General features: G+C 45.2%; 1 protein-coding gene across 2 annotated transcripts in view; it reads right to left on the bottom strand.

Moving 5' to 3' along the window:
* The window catches only part of LOC137326704 (neurexin-3-like), a 1,580,588-nt gene that overhangs the window by 900,830 nt on the left and 656,628 nt on the right, over positions 1-23,130 (bottom strand). For both annotated transcript variants that reach the window (XM_067992033.1, XM_067992034.1), the window contains exons 8-10: positions 22,151-22,270; positions 12,436-12,817; positions 4,342-4,532 (exon numbers count right to left, since the gene is read on the bottom strand). In XM_067992033.1, the coding sequence (XP_067848134.1) occupies positions 4,342-4,532; positions 12,436-12,817; positions 22,151-22,270 (693 nt within the window). The remainder of the gene's footprint in view (positions 1-4,341; positions 4,533-12,435; positions 12,818-22,150; positions 22,271-23,130) is intronic.

Raw genomic sequence — 23,130 nt, 5'->3', positions numbered from 1 at the left:
TCCACAGATGCTGCCTGACCTGCTGAGTGTTTTCCAGCACTTCCTGTTTCAGATTTCCAGCATCTGCAGTATTTCGCTCTTGATTTCAATATCCATGTCAAATTTTTAACTGTGCTTTTGTACTTCTAATTTCTGGGCGGATATCATCCTTCCCATCTCTAGCTAACGGAGGCAGATAGCTGCAGCATAGCACAGCGAGGACGCCTCTGCGCTATTATTTTCTGTCTTTGGATTACTACTTTTTTTTGATCAACTGAGTACCTGGCATTCGCAAACTTGAGTCTCCAAAAGAAATCCACGTAGACAGGCTTTCCATTTATCTAAGATGGACTGCATACTCTCTCCCTATATAGATCATCCCACTTACCTAAGACCACAGAAACTATGCAAAGATTGGTCACAGCCAAGCATAAAGGACACCCAAGTATGCCTAGGGGAGTATTCTAAAGTTTAACTGGGCAAAACTACACAGTTTGCCAATTTGGAACACTGGCTAGCTACAAGCCTGGCTGGAGCGACCCTACTCACTCACTAATTGGTTTGTTCAATTACCTGGAACCAAAGAGTAAGAATCACAGTCCCCTCCAGGCTCCATCAATGATTTAATTTGGCTAGCCAATCAACAATAATTCCCTGCAGTACTGCAGACCCGCCTGCTTCAGGTATGAGATTACAGGATCTCCCAAAGAGAATTCACTCGCTCTTAATCTCTCATTGCCCAGCCCAGCCTGTTCAACCCCAAAGGAACTTTGCTTACAATTGTTAATAAAAGCGTTATGTTTTAACTTTTGTGGTATAATGTACTTTTGCGTGGAATGTTACATGTTCAATTGTTGCATGTAACAGATCAACTTTCTACCTCAGTCATTTTTTAATCTAAGTAGAATATGTGCATTTTCTGAAGGCAAACACTCCTACAACGATGGTTTAAACAAAGAGTACAATACCACAGGTGCACCATCCATTGATCAAAGAAAGCTGCTTTAGTACAATGATGTTTGAGACTTTTACTTTGCCTTCTGCTTTGGGTAATCACGAACTTTTGTGTATATAGTTTGGCATATTCGCCCATACATTGGTGCTGATATAGTTAGAGCCTATTTCTATGAAAATTCAAACACAGTAAAGGACAATCTTGTCTACTTTTGTTAAGACGACTGTTGCAGTCGACTGGATTCAGATTCACATAGTTTCAACAAACAAAGCTTTTGTAGAAATGGCACATTTAGGTATTATTTTTGCAAATATGCTAGTCACAAATAGAAACGTGCTGAATATCCCTTCATCTGAATGCTTTTCATTGCAAATTAATGGGCACGTGTTATTCAAAATGAATTCCAAGGCTTCCAAAATAGCTCAGCAGGAAAAACGAATTACAGGAGAGCCCAGGATGGTTAATTATCTGATAGATGCATAAATATCTCACTGCAGGACCCCGGAGCTCTATCCTGACAAGGCATTTAATGAAGTGATAGAAAAATCCAAAACACAAATCCCCATTTAAAACCCAAGCTTGCCATCACTATTCGCAACTTCTGGATTTATCTTGTCTTTATCTCTTCTCGGTCGGGTCCTGTATTGTGAGCCCAGGCACTTCACCATGGTTTCTAAATATTACAGAATGGGAGATGACATTATCATTAACTGTCTAGAAAAAAGGACTCAATACACGCTCGCGAGGAACAAGCTGAACAAACAGTGCTGGTCCTCAGGGATGGTCTGAAGAAGAATCTTGGGTCATGAACTGCCAAAGTCATGCCCTGTTTGTACATGTAAATCTGACAACAGCAATGGCACTGATACTTTTTGTATACTGGTTATCCACCAGTGATGTGTTCGCAGAGAAAAATAAAAATGGCCTCTCTCTTTGTCTGTAATTGTTCTTTTTCCACTGTCATTATTTCTGGATCCCTCTCTCTAATTAAGGTGAGAAGTGGCAGGATTGGCATTCAGGAAATCAGCTGATGTGCCAATCCCAAAATTGAGGCCAACATGTTCACCCACTTAAAACTCATGCTGCCAGTGTGCAGCAGGACCCTACTGCACACTCCTGACTAAGCAGTAAGACCAGTGCTAGGGCCAGGAGAGTGACAGACCTGACAGTGAAGCCGGAAGGGTGGCAGGTTTAGTGGGAATGGGTCTAAAGCATGAATAGAGTGGGTAGAAGGTAGGCTGATCCTGAGGGCATGGGCAGTAGGCCTGGCTAAGGGTGGGTCCAAGGCACTGCGGCAGTGGGCAAAAAATAGGCCAGGGAGTAGGGCAGAACCAACGAATGGACAGAGTGGGTAGAAGGTAGCCTGGTGTAGAAGGTGAGGACAGCAGGCCTGGTCAAGGTTAGTCCAAGGCATGGCGGAAACAACAATAATGTCAATTTATAGGGCTCCTTTAATGTAGCAAATAGTCCCAAGGCATTTCACAGGAGCATAATCAGACAAAAATTGACACCGGGCCAAAGGAGACATTTGGAAAGGTAGAGGTTGGTATTAAGCAGCGTCTAAAAGGAGAAGAGAGAGGTGGAGAGGCTAAGAGGTTTAGGGAGGGGAATTCCAGAACCTAGGGGTCTAGATGGCTGAAGGCACGGCCAGCAATGGTGGAGCGAAGGACACACGAGGCCAGAGTTGGAGGAACGCAGAGTTACTGAAGGGCTGGACGAGGTCACGGAGATAGGGAGGGGCGAGGCCTTGGAGGGATTTCAAATGAGCAAGAGGCAAGCCATCGAACAGGGTCGGCCCAAGGCATTGAGGGAGTGGGTGTGATGGGGGAGAGTTGGTAGCTGAGACATTTTATAGGACTCACCTTTATTTTTGTACATTTCTGATGTAGAGACTGAATGTGAAGGTGGTGAGGTGCTGCCAGAACCTCTCTATCTTGGACAGCACTTTTTTCATGGAATGGGGCATTTTCTTTGTCGACTACGATTGGTCATCTTTAATGGAAAGTGTTGTTTTTCTAGAATGTGATCGTTCTACACTTTAACCACAAATAGCAACTTGTATTTATAAATGTAGAAAACATCCCAGGGCACTTCATAGATGTGAAACAGGCGCCAAGCAGTATTAGGAAAATTAGGAGAGATCACAAGAGAGGGTACTTAAAGGCGGAGAAAGAAGCAGCAATGGAGAAGGTTTCAAGGGCGAGCATTCCAAAGAGCTACTCTCACGCGGCGTGAGTGCGCTGCTGGACGTCACCCCAGTATTCAGAGACCAGAGCCCTGGTCTCCTGCTCGCTGGGGCTGTCTGAAGCGTGGTTCAAACCCGTAACCTTCCAGCTCAGAGGTGGGAATGCTCCCGCCGCGCCAAGGTAATGGCTTCCCTTCTTGCCCCTTGCTTTGTCCCCTCCACAATCCCCCAAGGATCCACCCTCGGCCCACTGCTCTTCCTCATCTGCACGCTGCCCCCCTCGACAACATCACCCGCAGGGACGGGGTCAGCTCCCATCAGTTTGCTGAAGACGCCCAGGCCTACCTCTCCAGCTCTTCTTTCCGCCCCGTCACCATTCTGCATCCTGTCGTGCTGCCTGTTTGACATCAAGTCATGGAGGAGAAACAACTTCCTCCAACTGAACATCAGGGAAAATTAAGCCATCATTTTGTTGGCTGCCAGGATAAATTCCACTCCATTGCCACTGATTCCATCCACTCCACAGGCACTCGCTCAGGTTGAATCAGACTGTGCCATGCGACACTTTTTACTTTTAAGGGCCAGACACAAGTGCAAGTTGTCTGCCTCCTTTCGTTGCTGCAATTTTCCATTGGTGCCAGCAGCTTCTACACCTATTTTACCGAAACGCCCATTCCACAAGCATAAACCAAGAGTCAGCAAGCCCAGTTTCAGAAATGAGAACATTTAGTTACATACTGATGTCCACACATGTGCATCATCCAGCAAGGGTCACTGGACCGTGAAATCTGACTGACTCCCCCTACTTTGACCAGGACCACTATGGCCAAATGCAGTACACCAGCAGAGATCAGCTACCTCAGCACAGCCCGAGGATCAACTCTGGGCATTTGCTGACCTCTTTAGCTCAATTCCACCCAAGGCAGGGAATTCACCAACTACCCCAATCGGGACAGTCGCATGACTTTAAACACCCACGTCTGCATTTCCTGATGCCCACAGATCTGGAGGGATTCAGGAGAAAATTCCCATTATTGTGAATAGTGATGGTCTAAAAATTGACTGCAGCAATTGTGGAAAACTGCAACCTCTTTGTGAAGTTAGCTCATCAATAGCCCTGGATTTATCAGTAAGTTACAATCCTCTCCAAATCAAAACTACAGTGTCATTTCATTTTTCTTGCAGATGAATTGGGATGGAGGATAAACTAACAGAAGCTCACCTTTAAGGTCCAGGTTTTTGGCACCATTGATGATCTGAGTCACAGATCTAGCATCCACCTTCAGCGTGTGGGTATTGCTGTTGTCCCGGGTGATTATCACATTGTGCCATTGATTGTCACTCAAGGCCTTTTCCGAGTTCCCCTTGATAACATTGGGCCCGTTTCCCAGATCAAACACGTAGTGGATGTATCTGCGGAAGGACAAGGATTCACTGAGTAAAAGAAAACTCTTGGGGACGTGACAAAGAACAAAGAACTGGAGGATATTAACAAGCAAAACTGAAAAATAATTAGTGCATATTACTGACTGCAATTAAAAATTAGAACTGCAACAAAATATTATGCAGCTTTTTAAAAACATATACTTCATATAATTAAAATGAAAAAAAAAGAGAAGCTTTCTGAGCCTTTATCATTGACTCACTGTTCAATTTTAATTCAACTGGCAAGAAACTGGAAAGTACTGCAGTATAAAGGGATCTGGGGGTCCTAGTGCAAGAAAATCAAAAAGTTAGTATGCAGGTGCAGCAGGTGATCAAGAAGGCCAACGGAATGTTGGCTTTTATTGCTAGGGGGATAGAATATAAAAACAGGGAGGTATTGCTGCAGTTATATAAAGTATTGGTGAGACCGCACCTGGAATACTGCATACAGTTTTGGTGTCCATACTTAAGAAAAGACATACTTGCTCTCGAGGCAGTACAAAGAATGTTCACTCGGCTAATCCCGGGGATGAGGGGGTGGACATATGAGGAGAGGTTGAGTAGATTGGGACTCTACTCATTGGAGTTCAGAAGAATGAGAGGCGATCTTATTGAAACATACAAGATTGTGAAGGGGCTTGATCGGGTGGATGCGGTAAGGATGCTCCCAAGGATGGGTGAAACTAGAACTAGGGGGCATAATCTTAGAATAAGGGGCTGCTCCTTCAAAACTGAGATGAGGAGAAACTTCTTCACTCAGAGGGTAGTAGGTCTGTGGAATTTGCTGCCCCAGGAAGCTGTGGAAGCTACATCATTAAATAAATTTAAAACAGAAATCGACAGTTTCCTAGAAGTAAAGGGAATTCGGGGTTACGGGGAGCGGGCAGGAAATTGGACATGAATTTAGATTTGAGGTTAGGATCAGATCAGCCATGATCTTATTGAATGGCGGAGCAGGCTCGAGGGGCCGATTGGCCTACTCTTGCTCCTATTTCTTATGTTCTTATGTTCTTATAACTTTGGCAATGAAAACATTAACCAGGTCTTAGATTATTATTTAACTTTTTTTTTCAAATGTACTCTTGAACTTCCCCCCCTGCCGAAAATGTTGGCTCCTTTTATTCAATCAGGTACCGTTCTATAGGCAGCTTTCAGCCTCTGGTGCCTTGTCCAGGTAGCCCTTATTCATGTGTGAACTTTGAGAGTGTGGATTGGTAAAGAAAGAACTTGCATTCATATGGTGCCTTTTACGGTCTCAGGATGTCCCAAAGCACCTTCTCAGCCAATGAATTAAAGTGTAGTCACTGTTGTTATGGAGGCAAATGAGGCTTGAAAGGAGATGAAAACACGAAATCTGCCATCTTGAAAGGTCGTGAATGGGATGAGACTTTATGAAGATATATGACACTAACTGGAATAGCAAAAGTTAATCGCAGCACTATTCCAAGTTAAACCTCAAGTTTATGACAAGGAGACATCGGTACAAACAGTCACAAGGTAAGTTCAGAGCTGATGTCAGGGATCATTTCTCGCAAAAAGTGATTACTACTGGGTAGGCTAGTGGAGGCAGAAACCCTAGAATCATTCAAGAAGCAGTTAGAAACTGCAATGGGAGACTGAAGGTTATGAGCGAAATGGGTGGAATGGCCTCCCTCATCTGCAACTAATCTTTGCGATTTTTGTAATTAAAACAATCGATAGTTCAAGCTCCCTCTTTGGCACAAGAAGCCAGATTTCCAATATCAACCTCAGCCGAGACCCACTAAGTTAAACCAGTCACATGAAGGTCAACTTACTGATAAAAAATGTTTTTTTTGCAATTAGCATGCGTTTCTCTAGTGCAATTAGTTAAATAAGCATTTTATAAATTTGTTTGAAAGACTGCTGTGACAATTAAAATACAAATACAAAGTTTAAGGAGTCTTTTCTGCATTGTGATTTTAACTCTCTGCTGACTGACTAGATTCTTGCTTTGAAACTATCTTAATGGCAGAGATAATAGGCATGATTTTATCGGGGAGTGGGAAGCGGGGGGCAGGGTGGAATTCCTGATGGGAAACCCGAAAAGTACAAGTTTCCCGGACGGTCTTACGATTTTGATGTCAGGACGTCTTTTATTTTTTTTTGATGGTTTCCCGCCCGACAGGCCGGCCTGATTGAAAGGCTGGTCTCAGTCGGACGGGAGAAGAGGAAGGAAGAGGAACAGGTAAGTCTTAGATGGGGATGGGGGGTTGGCTCAGTCATCGAGGGTCATCGGGAGGAGAGGGGTCAGTCATCGGGGGGCTCGGTGGTCATCGGGGGGGCTCAGTCGTCAGGGGTTCGACCGTAGTGGGGGGGGGGGGGGTCGGGGGTCATCGGGAGGGACGGAGATCGCGAGGGGGGGTGGTCGGAGATCGCGAGGGGGGGTGGTCGGAGATCGCGAGGGGGGGTGGTGTTTGGAGATCGCGAGGGGGTCGGAGTTGCAGATCGTGGGGGTGGACACTGCAGGTAAGTTTGTTGGGCCCGGGGGAAGCACTCCTGATCCTCCGGGCCCACAAACTGTGCTAAAAAAGGCACTTACCTGCAGTTTCAGGCCTTCTTGCCTCCTTTCATGTGGCATGAAGTAGAAGGCCCAGGAATCCTGGCCCCCAGTCTCCTTGAAACCTTTGACTGATCAACCCGCCTCCGAGAGCGGGTTGATCACCCACCCTTCATCCCGCCTCCATTAAAACCAGAAATGGACGGGTTGGGGCTGGGTTTCAGATTTTTAAAATTTTTACTGCCCCCCCCCACCCAACCGCCTGCCCCCAACCCACTCGTTTTTCCGAGTTAAAATCATGCCCAAGGTGTTTTACATTACAGCTTCCGGGTCCCTCTCTCCCTGTTTATATTTTCACCGGTCCTATTCTCCATGGGACAGAGACCAGCAGTAGAGTTGGCGAGTCCAGCAGCAGCTCACAAGACCCACTAAGTATCTCCACCACCACCAGCAGATAATTCTGCCCATTTTTATTTTCCAATCAAAATGAATGCTGGGAGAACTGCTTGAGGACATAACCCTGCAATTTTACCCTAAGTCTTGATACTGAGGAGACCATGGGGTAAGAATTGGTTATGGTCCTGTTTTCGGGTGCACAACCGGTCCGAAATTGGGCCTCGGCCCTCATTTCAATAATCTGGGTGAGCTGCTGGTGCCTGTCGCGCCTCCAAAGGAAGTCCGCCCATTGTCAGCATTCCAAATTCAGGCCGCCTGCCTGCCAGCAGCAGCAGCCCTCGGAGTTTTGGGGGGGGCGGTGCTGAAGGAAACGGGAGGGGGGCCGATTGTGGGCAGGCAGCGGCCCTCAGAAGTGCCGTAGATGCTGGGTGGAGCATTCCTGCTCCTCCTGGCTCCACGGTGTTCTATTCATGTATATTTTTTTTAAATTACTTTTTGTGGCGGTGGCTGCTTAGGCTGCAGTGACTGTTGAAGACTCCTGAGGCCCAGGCCCCGAGTTCCTCACTCCCTGCGTGGTCATCTCAGCCATGCTGTCACTGGGAAGAGCTGAGTGGAGGAATAGGCATTACTACACAGGGAGGGAAAAAAAATCAAAGGAAGGGTCACTACTCTGGACTGCTCGTTTGCATCTCTGAGAGACAAGTTAGGAGGAGACTTTGAGGAGACCCAATTGAGGTTTTTGAGACTATGAAAGGAACCATTAAATCTGATCCAAGCAAATAGTTCACTACAGTGACGGGGTCATCTACCAGGGGGCATCTGTTGGAAATGAGGAAGTTTGAACGAACAACTTACATTTATATAGCACCTTCAATGCAGCAAGTGTTCCAAGGCATTTCATACAGGAGAAACGGACGCCGATAGTGATACAAGGGTTTAGGAGAGATGACTGAAAATGTAATCTGAGCGAGAGATTTTGAAGATGCTTTCAAAGGAAGGTAGAGAGGTAACAAGGCAGAGAGGTTAAGACAGCAAGTTCTAGACAAAAGGTCCAAGATGGCTGAAAGCTTTGTCACCAATGATTTAATAGAGGGAGCAAGAAGGGTGCACAGAATATCGGAGTCAAAGGATCGAAGGGCACAAGGCTGGGGTGTAGGGCTGAAGAAGGTTGCAGAGGCAGGACGAGGCAAGACCACGTAAGGATAAGGGGGTGAGGTAAAAAGGCATTGTTGCAAGGTAAAACTAAGTGGTCTTGGACTTGGACTTGGACAGGACATCAACAACTTGCATTTATATAGCGCCTTTAACATAGTAAAAATGTCCCAAGGCACTTCACAGGAGCAATTATCAGGCAAAATTTGACACCGAGACACATGAAGAGATATTAGGACTGACTTGGTCAAAGAGGTAGGTTTTAAGGAGCAACTTAAAGGAGGAGAGAGAGGTGGAGAGCGGTTTAGGGAGGGAATTCCAGAGCTTAGGGCCTAGGCAGCTGATGGCAAGGCCGCCAATGGTGGAGAGATGAAAATCAGGGAAGCGCAAGGGGCTCTGTTAATAAAGGATGAAATTGGTATAATAGTGAGAAATGATCTTGGCTCAGAAGATCAAGATGTCGAATCAATTTGGGTGGAGGTAAGAAATAGCAAGGGAAAGAAATCACTGGTGGGAGTAGTAGATAGGCCCCCTAACGGTAGGGCAAAATATTAATCAGGAAATAAGGGGGGCTTGTAAAAAAGGTAATGCAATAATCATGGGTGATTTTAACTTTCACATAGATTGGACAAATCAAAGTGACAAAAATAGCCCTGAGGAGGAGTTCATAGAGTGTATTAGGGACTGTTTCTTACACCAATACGTCGGGGAACCAACCAGGGAACAGGCCATTTTGGATCTGGTAATGGGTAACGAAACAGAATTAATTAATGATCTCAAAGTAAAGGATCCCTTGGGAAGCAGTGATCATAACATGATAGAATTTCACATCCAGTTTGAGAGAGAGGATCTTGGGTCTGAAACTACTGTATTAAACTTAAATAAGGGCAATTATAAAGGAATGAGGGTGGAATTGGCTAAAGTAGACTGGGTAAACAGATTAGATGATATGATGGTGGATAAGCAGTGGCAAACATTTAAAAAGATATCTTATGACTCGCAACAAAAATATATCCCTGTGAGGAGGAAAGACTCCACAAAAAGGGTGAACCAACCATGGCTAACTAAGGAAGTCAAGGATGGTATCAGGTTAAAAGAAAAAGCACACAACATGGCAAAGATTACTGGTAAGCCCAAAGATTGGGAAAACTTTAAAAACCAGCAATGGATGACGAAAAGAATAATAAAGAGGGAGAAAATAAATTATGAGAGTAAACTAGCGAGAAATATAAAAACTGGCAGTAAAAGCTTCTACAAGTATATAAAAAGGAAGAGGGTAACTAAAGTAAACATTCGTCCCTTAGAGGATGAGACTGGGGAAATAATAATGGAAAACACAGAAATGGCAGAGGAGTTGAACAGATATTTTGTATCTGTCTTCACAGTAGAAGACACTAATAACATACCAATAATAGTAGAAAATCAAGGGGCAAAGGAGAGGGAGGAACTAAAAACAATCATTATCACTGGAGAAAAAGTATTAGGTAAACTAATGGGTCTAAAGGCTGACAAGTCCCCTGGATCTGATGGCTTGCATCCGAGGGTCTTAAGGAAGTGGCTGCAGAGATAGTGGATGCATTGGTTGTAATCTTCCAGAATTTACTAGATTCTGGAAAGGTTCCAGCGGATTGGAAAACCACAAACGTAGCACCCCTATTCAAGAAGGGAGTGAGACAGAAAGCAGGTAACTATAGACCAGTTAGCCTAACATCTGTCATTGGAAAAATGCTAGAATCCATTATTAAGGAAGTAGTAGCAGGACATTTGGAGACTCATAATACAATCAAGGAGAGTCAACATGGTTTTATGAAGGGGAAATCGTTTCTGACAAATTTATTAGAGTTCTTTGAGGAAGTAACGGGCAGGGTTGATAAAGGGGAACCAATGAATGCAGTATATTTGGATTTCCAAACCACATTTGATAAGGTGCCACATAAAATATTACTGCACAAGATAAGAGCTCATGGTATTGGGGGTAATATACTGGCATGGATAGAGGATTGGCTAACTAACAGAAAACAAAGAGTTGGGATAAAAGGGTCATTTTCAAAATGGCAATCTGTAACCAGTGGGGTGCTGCAGGGATCAGTGCTGGGGCCTCAACTATTTACAATATATATCAATGACTTGGATGAAGGAACTGAGTGTCTTGTGGCCAAATTTGCTGATGATACAAAGATAGGTGGAAAAGCAAGTTGCGATGAGGACACAAAGTGTCTGCAAAGGGATATTGACAGGTTAAGCGAATGGGCAAGAAGTTGGCAGATGGAATATAATGTGGGAAAATGTGAAGACATCCACTTTGGGAGGAAAAATAAAAAAGCAAAATATTATTTGAATGGAGAAATACCACAAAATGCTGCGGTACAGAGGGATCTGGGTGTCCTCGTACATGAAACACAAAATGTCAACATACAGGTGCAGCAGGTAATCCGGAAGGCAAACGGAATATTGGCCTTTATTTCAAGGGGGATGGAGTATAAAAGCAGGGAAGTCATGCTACAACTGTACAGGGTGCTGGTGAGACAACACCTGGAGTACTGCGTACAGTTCTGGTGCCCTTATTTAAGGAAGTAAGGAATCTTACAACACCAGGTTATAGTCCAACAGTTTTATTTGAAAATCACAAGCTTTCGGAGGCTTAAGGAAGGCCATACTTGCATTGGAGACAGTTCAGAGAAGGTTCACTAGGTTGATTCTGGGTATGGAAGGGTTGTCTTATGAGGAAAGATTGAACAGGTTGGATCTATACTCACTGGAGTTTAGAAGAATGAGAGGAGATCTTATTGAAACATACAAGATTCTGAGGGGACTCGATAGGGTAGATGCTGAGAGGATGTTACCCGTCATGGGGGAATCTAAAACCAGGGGCATAGTCTCAGAATAAGGGGTCACCCGTTTGAGGCGGAAATGAGGAGGAATTTCTTCTCCCAGCGGGTCGTGAATCTTTGGAATTCTTTACCCCAAAAAGCTGAGGAGGCTGAGTCATTGAATACATTCAAGGCTGAGTTAGACAAATTTTTGACCAGCAAGGGAGTCAAAGGATATGGGGAAAGGGCAGGAAAGTGGAGTTGAGGTAAAAATCAGATCAGCCATGATCTCATTAAATGGCGTAGCAGGCTCGAGGGGCTGAATGGCCTACTCCTGCTCCTATCTCTTATGGTCTCATGGCCAGAATTGGAGGAGCGCTGAGATCTCGGAGGGTTGTAGGGCTGGAGGAGGTTACAGAGATAGGGAAGGGCGAGGCCATGGAGGGATTTCAACATAAAGACGAAAATTTTAAAATCGAGGCATTGCCGGACCGGGAGCCAATGTCGGTCAGCGAGCACAGGGACTGATGGGTGAAAGGAACTTGGTGCGATTTAGGTTACGGGCAGCAGCATTTTGGATGAGCTCAAGTTTACAATGGGTGGAAGATGGGAGGCTGGCCTGGAGAGTGTTAGAATCGACGAGTCTGGAGGTAACCAAGGCATGGATGGGGGAGTCGGTTTGAAAATCAGATCAAGCTTGATCAAAACATTAAGGTTACACTGCGTCTGGTTCAGCCAGAGTAAGTAGTAGGAGAGGGGGAACAGAGTCGGGGGGGGGCAAAGGTATGGAGTCTCTGGTGGAAGCCATAAAGAGGCACGTCAGGTGGAACCTTTTCACCCAGAGGATAGGCTCAGGGAAGGCCACTGAAACAGGCAGTAAGAATAATTTCGAGTTGGTCGGGGTGATGGTGTTGATCTATGAAAAAAGGGAATGGTTTGCAAAGGACTTCTATTTTCCTAAAAATTCATAGCTTCTCATAGACCGCAGTTGGAGCATGTCTCCAGTCAAACTTACCCTTTAACTAATTCAACTGCAATGAAGTCATTGCCATCTCCGCTGTTGAACAGGATGAATCCATCGGGAGAAGTGGTTTTGAACTGGAAGAAGAGATGCATGGACTTGTACGCCTGCAGAGTGGCCAGGGTCAAATAGCTGTTCTTGGTTTTGAAAGTGACGGGATCTGCAATAATGGACCTCATGCCAAACCTGGCGTTTATTTCGCAGTATTCAATGTCCCCGTTTTTGCACAGGTCAATGTACATCATTCCGTTGAACATCAAGCTCTGCAGGTGCCCAATGAAGCTGGACGGAGCAACAGAGATGAAACGCCGTTCTGTCATTATCCCAGTCTCGATGTTGTGAAATTCCAGGCGCGTGTGGTCACCAAGCATTTGACCTGAAATTAAAAATAAAGTACATGGTCATTGATGCCGGCCATCTCATATTTCATTCCTTTCACCCCACTTTTTGAAGCCAGTGCAAGCACAAATGGGCCAGGTGCAGCACAGGCTAGATGCAGGGTAAACCTCCCATTACTTTGCCTCGATAAGGTACCTGAACACTATCCTCAGAACATCTTGCATCAGTGCGAACTGCTAATTTTCCCCAAATTACCATCTTGAGATTTCTAGTTTATTACCAATTTGTGCTAACTTACAGCCGGTTATATGCTGTGGACTTGCTCCCCAGCCCACTGCATTATTCAGTTCCCATTCAGTCATACATTCATGAAAATAATCCAAAATCTGGTAAACGTCCCTCAAACAAGAACAGCTGGACAGCTCCTTTTATAACAGAATGAAGCAGACACTTTCATTTCCAGTTTAACTGATAATAAAAAGTCACTTTAATGCAGTCACTTGGTGTGGTACTGAGCCTAAGAGTGCATTTACATCACAACTGTAGAGTGAGTTGACACTGCAATTATAGTGTAAGTGCAGCCTGAATCCGGGTGTGAGTCCGAGTGCGAGTGTGAGTAGCAGGGCCTGGCCTCACACCTAAATAAAGTCAAGTGATGCTCCAGTCTCACTCAGCTTCACTCTGGAGTCAGTTCAGGCCAATTTACACTCCAAGTTTAGCATCGGTACAAAGTAGTTTCCAGCTTTGCACTACACTTGTGGAATGTGAACGCACTATAAGAGACCAGGAAAGCACTAGGTTCAATCATTTGTGTGTACTGAGGAAACTGATCGCAGCCAGGGCTGTGGTGGGGACACTACAATTGACCTGATACCCTGGGCATGGAAAGGGGGAATACGCCTGTCTTCTTGTTTCTAATCGCTAACTTGCAACCCTGGAAGGTGCAGTTCTGTAGTGTTGAATGAGGACAGGTTTGGGCATGGATGCAATTCTCCCCACGATCAAACAGACTGCTGACTAGACTCATACATAAAGAATGATCACTCAGACAAAGTACTGGAGAGCTGCACCTTCAGGGAAGAGGTGTAAGGAGTGAAAGAAAGATAAAATGTGTTTTTAAAAAAAAAGGAAACTGCCAGCTTCCGAAGACTCTTTGTAGCTTTGGCAATACTTCCAAGTTTCCACAATGGGCCTTCAAATGAGAAAAACATGCAATATTTCTCAACTCATGATATTTTGAGACTAAACTTGAAAATGTTGAAAGATTTTCTTCGGATGAGACGTTAAACCGAGGCCCAGTCTGCCCTCTCAGGTAGACGTAAAAGATCCACCAAATTGGCTGCCACGTTTCCTACATTACAACAGTGACTACACTTCAAAAGTACTTCATTGGCTGTAAAGCGTTTCGTGAAAGGTGCTATATAAATGCAAGTTCTTTCTTTCTTTCACTGTCTTGCACTCAGCTTGCAGTTTGTTTCTACATGTTTGTTTGCGTATGTGTTTAAATTAACTTTTATCCATAAAGTGCTGCTGAATATGAATTGGTTTGTCCTGATGTTCAATGCTTTTGCTTTAAAGATCTTTCGGTGTTGCAAAGAGTTAACCAGTGAGCTCAGAATCTTGCCCAGAGTTGATGCGGGATTGAAATCCAAGCTCTTGTTAGTTGCCAAATGCCATCTGCTGGCTGATCTTGGCAATGGCTGGGTAGAAAATAAGTTCTATGAAACACAATGACAAGAAAATCAAACCAGTTTTACCAACTGGGGGAGAGCAAAACCAGGGACATAAGAACATAAGAAATAGAAGCAGGAGCAGGCCATACAGCTCCTCGAGCCTGCTCTGCCATTCAGTAAGATCATGGCTGATCGTTGACCTCAACTCTACTTTCCCGCCCTATCCCCATGTCCCTTGATTCCGCTAGAGTCCAAAAATCTATCGATCTCAGCCTTGCACATATTCACAACTCACAATCCACAGCCCTCTGGGGTAAAGAATTCCAAAGATTCACAACCCTCTGTGCAAAGAAATTCCTCCTCATCTAAGTCTTAAATGGCTGAACCCTTTTCCTGATACTATGCACCCTAGTTCGAGACTCTCCAGCGAGGGGAAACAACCTCTCAGCATTTACTGTGTCAAGCCCCCTCGGAATCTTATTATGTTTCAATGAGATCACCTCTCATTCTTCTAAACTCCAGACAGTATAGGCTCATTCTACTCAATCTCTCCTCATAGGACAACCTTCTCATCCCAGGCATTAATCTAATGAACCTTTGTTGCAGTGCCTCTAAGGCAAATATATCCTTCCTTAGATAAGGAGAACAAAAGTACTCCAGGTGAGGTCTCACCAAAGCCCTATACAATTGTAGTATGACTTCCTTACTCTTGCACTCCAATCCCCTTGCAATAAAGGCCAATATGCCATTTGCCCATTTGTCCATAAATATAAGATAGTCACTAATAAATCCAAAGGAAATTCAGGGGAAACATCTTTGCCCAAAGAGTCGTTAGATTGCGGAATTCTTCACCACCACCACCACCACCACCACCACCACCACCACCACCACCACCACCACCACCACCACCACAACAACAACAACAACAACAACAACATGCATCTATATAGCACCTTTAACGCAGTAAAACGTCCCAAGGCGCTTCAAAGGAGCGTTATCGAACAAAATTTGACACCAAGCCACATAAGGAGATATTACGAGGGGAAGAGATAGGTTTTAAGGAGCATCTTAAAAGGAGGAGAGAGAGGCAGAGAGGTTTAGGGAGGGAATTCCAGGGCTTAGGGCCTAGGCAGCTGAAGGCACGGCCGCCAATGGTGGAGCGATGAAAAACGGGGATGCGCAAGAGGCCAGAATTGGAGGAGCGCAGAGATCTTGGAGGGTCGTAGGGCTGCAGGAGGTTACAGAGATAGGGGAGGGCGAGGCCATGGAGGGATTTGAAAACAAGGATGAGAATTTTAAACTAGAGGCACTCCCGGACCGGGAGCCAGAGAGCACAGAGGCGATGGATGAAAGGGACTTGGTGCAAGTTAGGATACGGGCAGCAGAGTTTTGGATGAACTCAAGTTTATGAAGGGTGGAAGATAGGAGGCTGGTCAGGACAGCATTGGAATAGTCAAGTCTAGTCAACAAAGGCATGGATAAGGGTTTCAGCAGCAGATGAGCTGAGGCAGGGGCAGAGACAGGCAATGTTACAGAGGTGGAAGTAGGCGGTCTTGGTGATGGAGCGGATATGTGGTCGGCAGCTCATCTCAGGGTCAAATAGGACGCCAAGGTTGCAAACAGTCTGGTTCAGCCTCAGACAGTAGCCAGCGGGAGGGATGGAGTCGGTGGTGAGGGAACGGAGTTTTTGGCGTGGACCGAAGACAATGGCTTCGGTCTTCCCGATATTTAGTTGGAGGAAATTTTTGCTCATCCGGTACTGGATGTCAGACAAGCAGTGTGACAAATGAGAGACAGCGGAGTGGTCGAGAGAGGTGGTGGTGAGGTAGAGCTGGGTGTCATCAGCGTACACGTGGAATGTGACGTTGTGTTTTCGGATGATGTCGCCGAGGGGCAGCTTGTAGATGAGAAGTAGGAAGGGGCCAAGAAAAGATCCTTGGGGGACTCGAGAGATTCAGGAGCGGGAAGAGAAGCCATTGCAGGTGATTCTCTGGCTGTGACTGGATAGATAAGAATGGAACCAGGCGAGGGCAGTCCCACCCAGCTGGACGACGGAGGAGAGGCTTTGGAGGAGGATGGTGTGGTCAACCATGTCAAAGGCTGCAGACAGGTCGAGAAGGATGAGGAGGGAAAGTTTACCATCGTCACAGTCACATAGGATGTCATTTGTGACTTTGATAAGGGCCGTTTCAGTACTGTGGCAGGGACGGAAACCTGATTGGAGGGATTCAAACATGGAGTTGCTGGAAAGATGGGCACGGATTTGGGAGGTGACAACATGTTCCAAGACTTGAGAGGAAAGGGAGGTTGGAGAAGGGAAGTAGTTTGCAAGGACAGAGAGGTCAAGGGTGGGCTTTTTGAGGAGGGGGATGATGATGGCAGATTTGAAGGGAAGGGGGTCAGTCCACGAAGAGAGGGGACCATTAACAATATCAGCTAACATGGGGGCCAGGAAGGGAAGTGAGTGGTTAGCCGTTTGGTGGGAATTGGGTCGAGCGATCAGAAGGTGGGTTTCATGGTCAAGATAAGCTCGGAGAGTGCATGAGGGGAAATAGGAGAGAAACTAGAAAAAGATGCGAGTTCAGGGCTAGGGCAGGGGGGATCCTGAGGGGACATTTGGCTTGGTGGGCTAGGGGAAGGGAGGGAAGCGCAGAGGCAGTTGGACGGATGGTCTCAATCTTAGTGACAAAGTCCACAAGCTCCTCACACTTGTAGTTGAGGCGAATAGCATAGATGCATTTAAGGGGAAGCTAGATGAACACATGAGGGAGAAAGAAATAGAAGGTTATGCTGATAGGGTTAGATGAAGGGGGAGGGAGGAGACTCGTGTGGAGCATAAACACCAGCATGGCCCAGTTGGGCTGAATGGCCTGTTTCTGTGCTGTACATTCTATGTAATTCGATGTAACTGTTAAAAGTACTCCAAAGCCCTTTCTTCCCCCCAAGAAAATACAATCAAAAAACTTGTGGGAAGATGAAGTCCTGTTTAAAAGTGACTAGACGAGCTGTGCATTATATTGATCACAGAAGACATGACTGCACAATTAATGTCCTTTGGCATAACCAATGACATTACAGTTTTTGTTGACACGCAAAAGGTTGCCAACATTTCATTAAGGTGGAACCAATTTACGAAGGGGAGGGGTGGGTGTCGGAACTCACCTCCAAGGACCCCTTATTTAGAAAAAGCAACAATAGGGGCTTTCTCACGCTTAGGCTTAAACAATCGCCTGAACATGGAGGAACACTGTACAAGGAGGACGGCATACTCATAATGGAGCCTGCCTGAGTTTCCATCCTTTAAATGGATGGGAAAGTGGGTGGGCTTCTTTACAGGGGTACAAATCTCTCTGCCTAATTTTCTCTACACCTGGAATAATAATCTCCCAATAAAGTCTAACTCGTTCTGATTTATCCCTTTATTCCTATTCTTTTTGAACTGTTTTTGCTAAATCTGTGAATGTTGGTGATATCACGGTGAGATGGGGAGGGGAAAGAGGGAATTAGCATCGAGGAGTTATTGAGATTGATAGTATGAGGGAGCTGAGTCAACAGAGGTAAAGATCCAGGGGCAGATTTCTGATTTCTCGCATGGATGCTATGCTGGCACGAATTCGCCAGGCCTGGAACTCCACCAGTTCGATTCCTGTGCCTCTGGCCGTGGGTGATTCACGGGGTCAGGTTTGAGTGTCAGCCTTGGCTCAATTGAAGCTCTCTTCCTTCTGAGTCAGAGATCATGGGGTTCAAGCCCCACTCCAGAGGTTTGAGCACATACTCTAGGGTGATACTTCAGTGCAGTACTGAGGGAATGCTGCACTCTTGGATTTCAGGTGAGATGTTAAACTGAGGCCCCGTCTGCCCTCTCAGTTGGATGTAAACGATCCCATGGTACTTTTCAAAGAAGAGTAGAGAGTTCTCCTCTCGCCCTGGCCAACATTAATCCCTCAACCAACATCACTAAAGAACAGGTTATTTGGTCATTTATCTCAATGCTGTTTATGGGATCTTGCTGTGTGCAATCTGGCTGCTTCCTTTCCTTAATTGCAACAGTGACTCCACTTCAAAAAGCACTTCATTACCTGTGAAGCAATTTGGGATGTCCTGAGGTTGTGAAAAGCACTATATGAATGCAAGTTTATTCTTTCTTTCAATATTATTGGGAGGCTACCCTGGGTGGTATTGGGAGGCAGGGTTTTATTTGCTGGTGGAGGTCTTTGGAACCAGCAGTGATGTACCCTGGCCACCTGCTTCTGTGGCAGCTGAAGAACAATTTTCTCTTATCAAACATTTTTTTAAAATTGAGAAGGCATGTAATTAATTAACCCATGATTAACTGTACACCATTGAGGGCTTTAAAGTTTAATCCCCCCTCCCCATCTCATAACAACGCTGTGCACCAGGAATGCACGGTGATCCTCGCACTCAGAGAGTAGTGAGAATGTGGAACTCGCTACCTCAAGGAGTAGTTGAGGCGAATTGCATAGATGCATTTAAGGGAAAGCTGGATAAGTACATGAGGAAGAAAGGAATAGAAGGTCATGCAGCTAGGGTTGAGATGAAGTAAGGTGGGAGGAGGCTCGTGTGGAGCATTAAACGCCGGCATGGACCAATTGGGCCGCATGGCCTTTTTCTATGCTGTATATTCTATGTAATTCGATGTGATTCAGTGCTGCACTTCATTATAATATGCCCGCTCATATCTGGATGGATATATTTGGTAGCCCACTGTCCAATCTCAGGAAACTCCTGAAATAGTGGGCAGCGAGCCGGCGGATTGGTTCCCCGTCCAATTTTTCACTCCTGCCCGCTGTAGTGGTGTCAAGAAGCCACTGTCATACCTAATGTCCCTCTCTCTCGTAATCGTCGATCCAAAGTTACTTGAGCTTCGTCTGTATACTTGTCACTTCAGCATCCTTGCAAGATCAGACTCAGTAAAGCTTCCAAGCCATTGATCCCCATTGTCACTCACTGTTAAAAGTGAAGTATGGGCAGGAAAAAGCACAAGTAGAAAACAAACATTATACGGGGGCGGGGGGGGGATGAGATTGGACTGGGGCAGGGACTCAAAACAGGCGGAGTCGCATTTGCCGCCAGTTATAACCACACGCCCGACAGTCGATTCTATCTTAGTCAACGGAACGGAATCTCGGATGAAGCGTCTAACGGCCGACCGATGCCGTACCAACTGCTTTGCGCCCCCGCCCCTGCCCATGTCCAATTTCACGCCCCGCAGTGTTTAAGGTTAGTCATAATAAGGAGAACCTTCACCACACGGGCTGCAGCGGTTCAAGAAGGCGGCTCACCACCACCTTCTCAAGGGCAATTAGGGACGGGCAATAAATGCCGGCCTCGCCAGCGACGCCCACATCCCGTGAACGAATAAAAAAAAAAAATTCTTTGTCACTGGTTTAGATTTTTGAAAAGGTGAGTATCAATGTTGAAGAACTCTTCTCGCCTCTCGGCGAGATCTTAGATAAGAACGTTATTATCCTGAAAGTACGCTGGTCTCAGGTCAGAAATTCCGCTCCAGCAGACCGCAGTTAACTGCCGGCCTCACTCGTGTCCGGGTCGGAGTAAGTTTCAGTATATGCAGTGCTCCGCGCCCCGTGTGATAACTTCTAATGTTAGGACGCCGTGGGTGGGAACATAAGAACATAGATCTCAGTCTTGAAAGTTCCAATTGTCCCAGCGTTTCACAGCCTTTTGGCCGGGGCGGGGGGGGAGGGTAGCGGGGGAGGGGTTGGAAGACAGTTCCAGGTTTCCATTACCTTTTGTGTGGCAGTGTCTGTTATTTATATTATTAAGACATTCTACAGGTGGTCTTGCTTTAAAAAGGCGCCTTTGTGGCAGGCTGAAGCCGGAATTAACTCAAGCCAGTATGAGATTGCCCCCTTCAAGAAAGCTTTCATGCAGCTTGGCTTTTGTGCCCACAGGAGTCAGACTGGGATTTGACATCACTTTCACTTTCACACTGATGTGGCAGCACACCTACCCTCTAAGATAAAACTTACTCACATTCACTGCATTGTAAAATGTTGGTGAATAAGGCAAATTCTACTAGATCAAATCCCCCAAAAAAGAGCTCTGCTTATATTAAACCAATAACTTCAGCCCCTGGAAATTTAACAAAGGATTCTTGACCTCCCTCCCAGCTACCATCAATTCATTCATGCTGTTTATATTCATGATTATATTTTATATTTATATTTTATGATACTCATGTAATTCCATTGGCCTTAAGATGGAAACAGCCAATGGTTACCAAGGTTATCCTAGCCTCTGTTGTTAGTATTAAAAGAAAGACTTGCATTTATACCTCGCCTTTCACAACCTAAAGCGCTTTACAGCCAATTAAGTACTTTTGACGTACAGTCGTTGTTGTAATGTAGGAAATGCAGCAGCCAAATTTGCGCACAGCAAGGTCCCACAAATAGCAATGTGATAAATGACCAGATAATCTGTTTTACTGATGTTGGTTGAGGGATAAATAAATATTGGCCAGGACACCAGGGAGAACTCCACTGCTCGTCTTCAAAATAGTGCCATGAAGTCTTTTACATCCACCTGAAAGGGCAAATGGGGCCTCAGTTTAACGTCTCACCCGAAAGACGGCACCTCCGACAGTGCAGGATTCCCTCAGTACTGTTCTGAAGTATCCTGGATTTTGTGCCCAAGTCACTGGAGTGGGATTTGAACCCACAACCTCCTGACTCAGCAGGTGAGAGTGCTACCACTGAGCCACAGCTGACACCATCAGTCTGCTGTTTTGATCCCTGAGGTAATGCATACCACTGCTGGTAAGGGGTTAGCACCAATATCCAGCCCAGCAAGCACTTATGGATTGCTTTTTCAGAAAAACTATTAAATATTGTTGTGAATTGCGGGGAGGTAAGAATTCCTCTGGTGTCAGCCTTTACTCAGTGGTCACACTCTTGCCTCGGAGTCAAAAGGTTGTGGGTTCAAGCCCCACTCCAGGACTTGGGCACATCATCTAGGCTGACACTTCAGTGCAGTACTGAGGGAATGCTACAGTGTCTGTAGGCGTCACCTTTCAGATGAGACATTAAAACATCTGTCCTCTCAGGTGGACGTAAAAGATCCCATTTGAAGATGAGAGTGTCATTGTCCTGGCCAATATTCATCCTTCAACCAAGGTCATTTAAGAAGCAGTTTGTGGAACTTTGCTGTTCGGTTCGGAAACAATTTAAAGAAAGATGGTCTGATAGGTCCCCGAGAAAGGATCTAGGTGATAGTTGAAGCTGGATTGATTGAATGATCTTTTTTTGGTCTTACTTCCGTTTGTTCTGTGTCCCAGAAAATGTTGCATTCATTCAAAAAATATTGTATCCGCACACAAGCCAAGGCAAAACAAACACTAAATCCAGCATGTTGGCACGTGTAGCACAGACAGAGATCGAACGTGGGACTTTCTTGGCTTGCACGGCTGTGTTCAATATGGGGCGATTCATTTACCCACCGAACCAGCGGTGGAGCGGGAGGCCCATTTTTGCACTGGAATTATACGTGACTCGTGATGCAATCACACACCAAATAATCATTAAAATGAAAATGGCTTCAAATTCATTACACATTCTCAAAACTATTTAACCCACTCTTTTAAAAAAAAAATCGCACAAAATTTAAATTTAACTTATTGTCAACAATGATGCGTGTTTATATGACACAAATGATCATACCTTCCGCAGTGACTTCATCGACCATCAGCTTCAAACTTTTACCTCGGCGAACCACTCGAACTGTGTGCCAGTCATTGTCATTGAGTTTTTGCCCAGCGTAAAGCGTCTCTGGTCCTTTGCCTGGGGAAGGTGTTGGCAAAAAGTATTACTTTGCACATTCGGGATTCAGACGGTCTACATGACGCTCATTAGGGCTGTAATAAAGCCTCCTTGTTTCTGCATCGAACGTGAAAAAAAAAATCTGCCGTTCAATAGATTTCTGCCCCTTGATATCGACCAAACTACAATCCTACCTTTCAATCTCCCACTGGTTGCAATGAAGCATAGCATTTTGATACTATGATCCACAATCTCAAAACAAAACCTTTATTGCAGCCCTAATAGAAACCATTCAAACTAATACAATACATAATAAAAGCAGCTAACTCAATAATGTCCCATCAATCTCAATATGGTTGCATCCATCTTAGATTCACAAGGACTTTGAAGAACTTTAGGTATTCTGGTTTAAGAGGATAAATGGATATAAGTCACAAAGATCTGTCAGTGACGAGAGAAACAACTTGAAATGAATGGAGGAATGTGATTGATTTGAACTTTTGCTGAATCCTTTTCTGCACTCCACAATCTTGATATTAAACCTAGACACATCTCCCATTCAAGCACTGATGAGTGCCTTCTGACTCATAAAAGGTACTGCATCAAAAATAAATCAGTTAAAAAAAAATCACCCTGGACAGCTAGACTTGGACATTATATTTGATCTGCCTATATAATCTACGGACTACCATACTCAAAGTCCACTCCCTTCAGTTTTAAATTCTATTTGCCCTTTCTTTGTGGCCGTGAGCTCTGTAAAACAATGTAATGATCAGGGTAAACCTGGCTGTGGAGCAGGAGGATTCTGATAAACATCTTCTCCATGTGCTCACTTGCCAATTGCAGCCATGCTGTTGGGGAGTAGCTGGTCAGCCCGATCT

The sequence above is a fragment of the Heptranchias perlo genome, chromosome 10 (assembly GCF_035084215.1).
Source record: "Heptranchias perlo isolate sHepPer1 chromosome 10, sHepPer1.hap1, whole genome shotgun sequence".
In the NCBI taxonomy this organism is placed as follows: domain Eukaryota; kingdom Metazoa; phylum Chordata; class Chondrichthyes; order Hexanchiformes; family Hexanchidae; genus Heptranchias; species Heptranchias perlo.
This window is presented reverse-complemented; position numbering and strand designations above follow the sequence as displayed.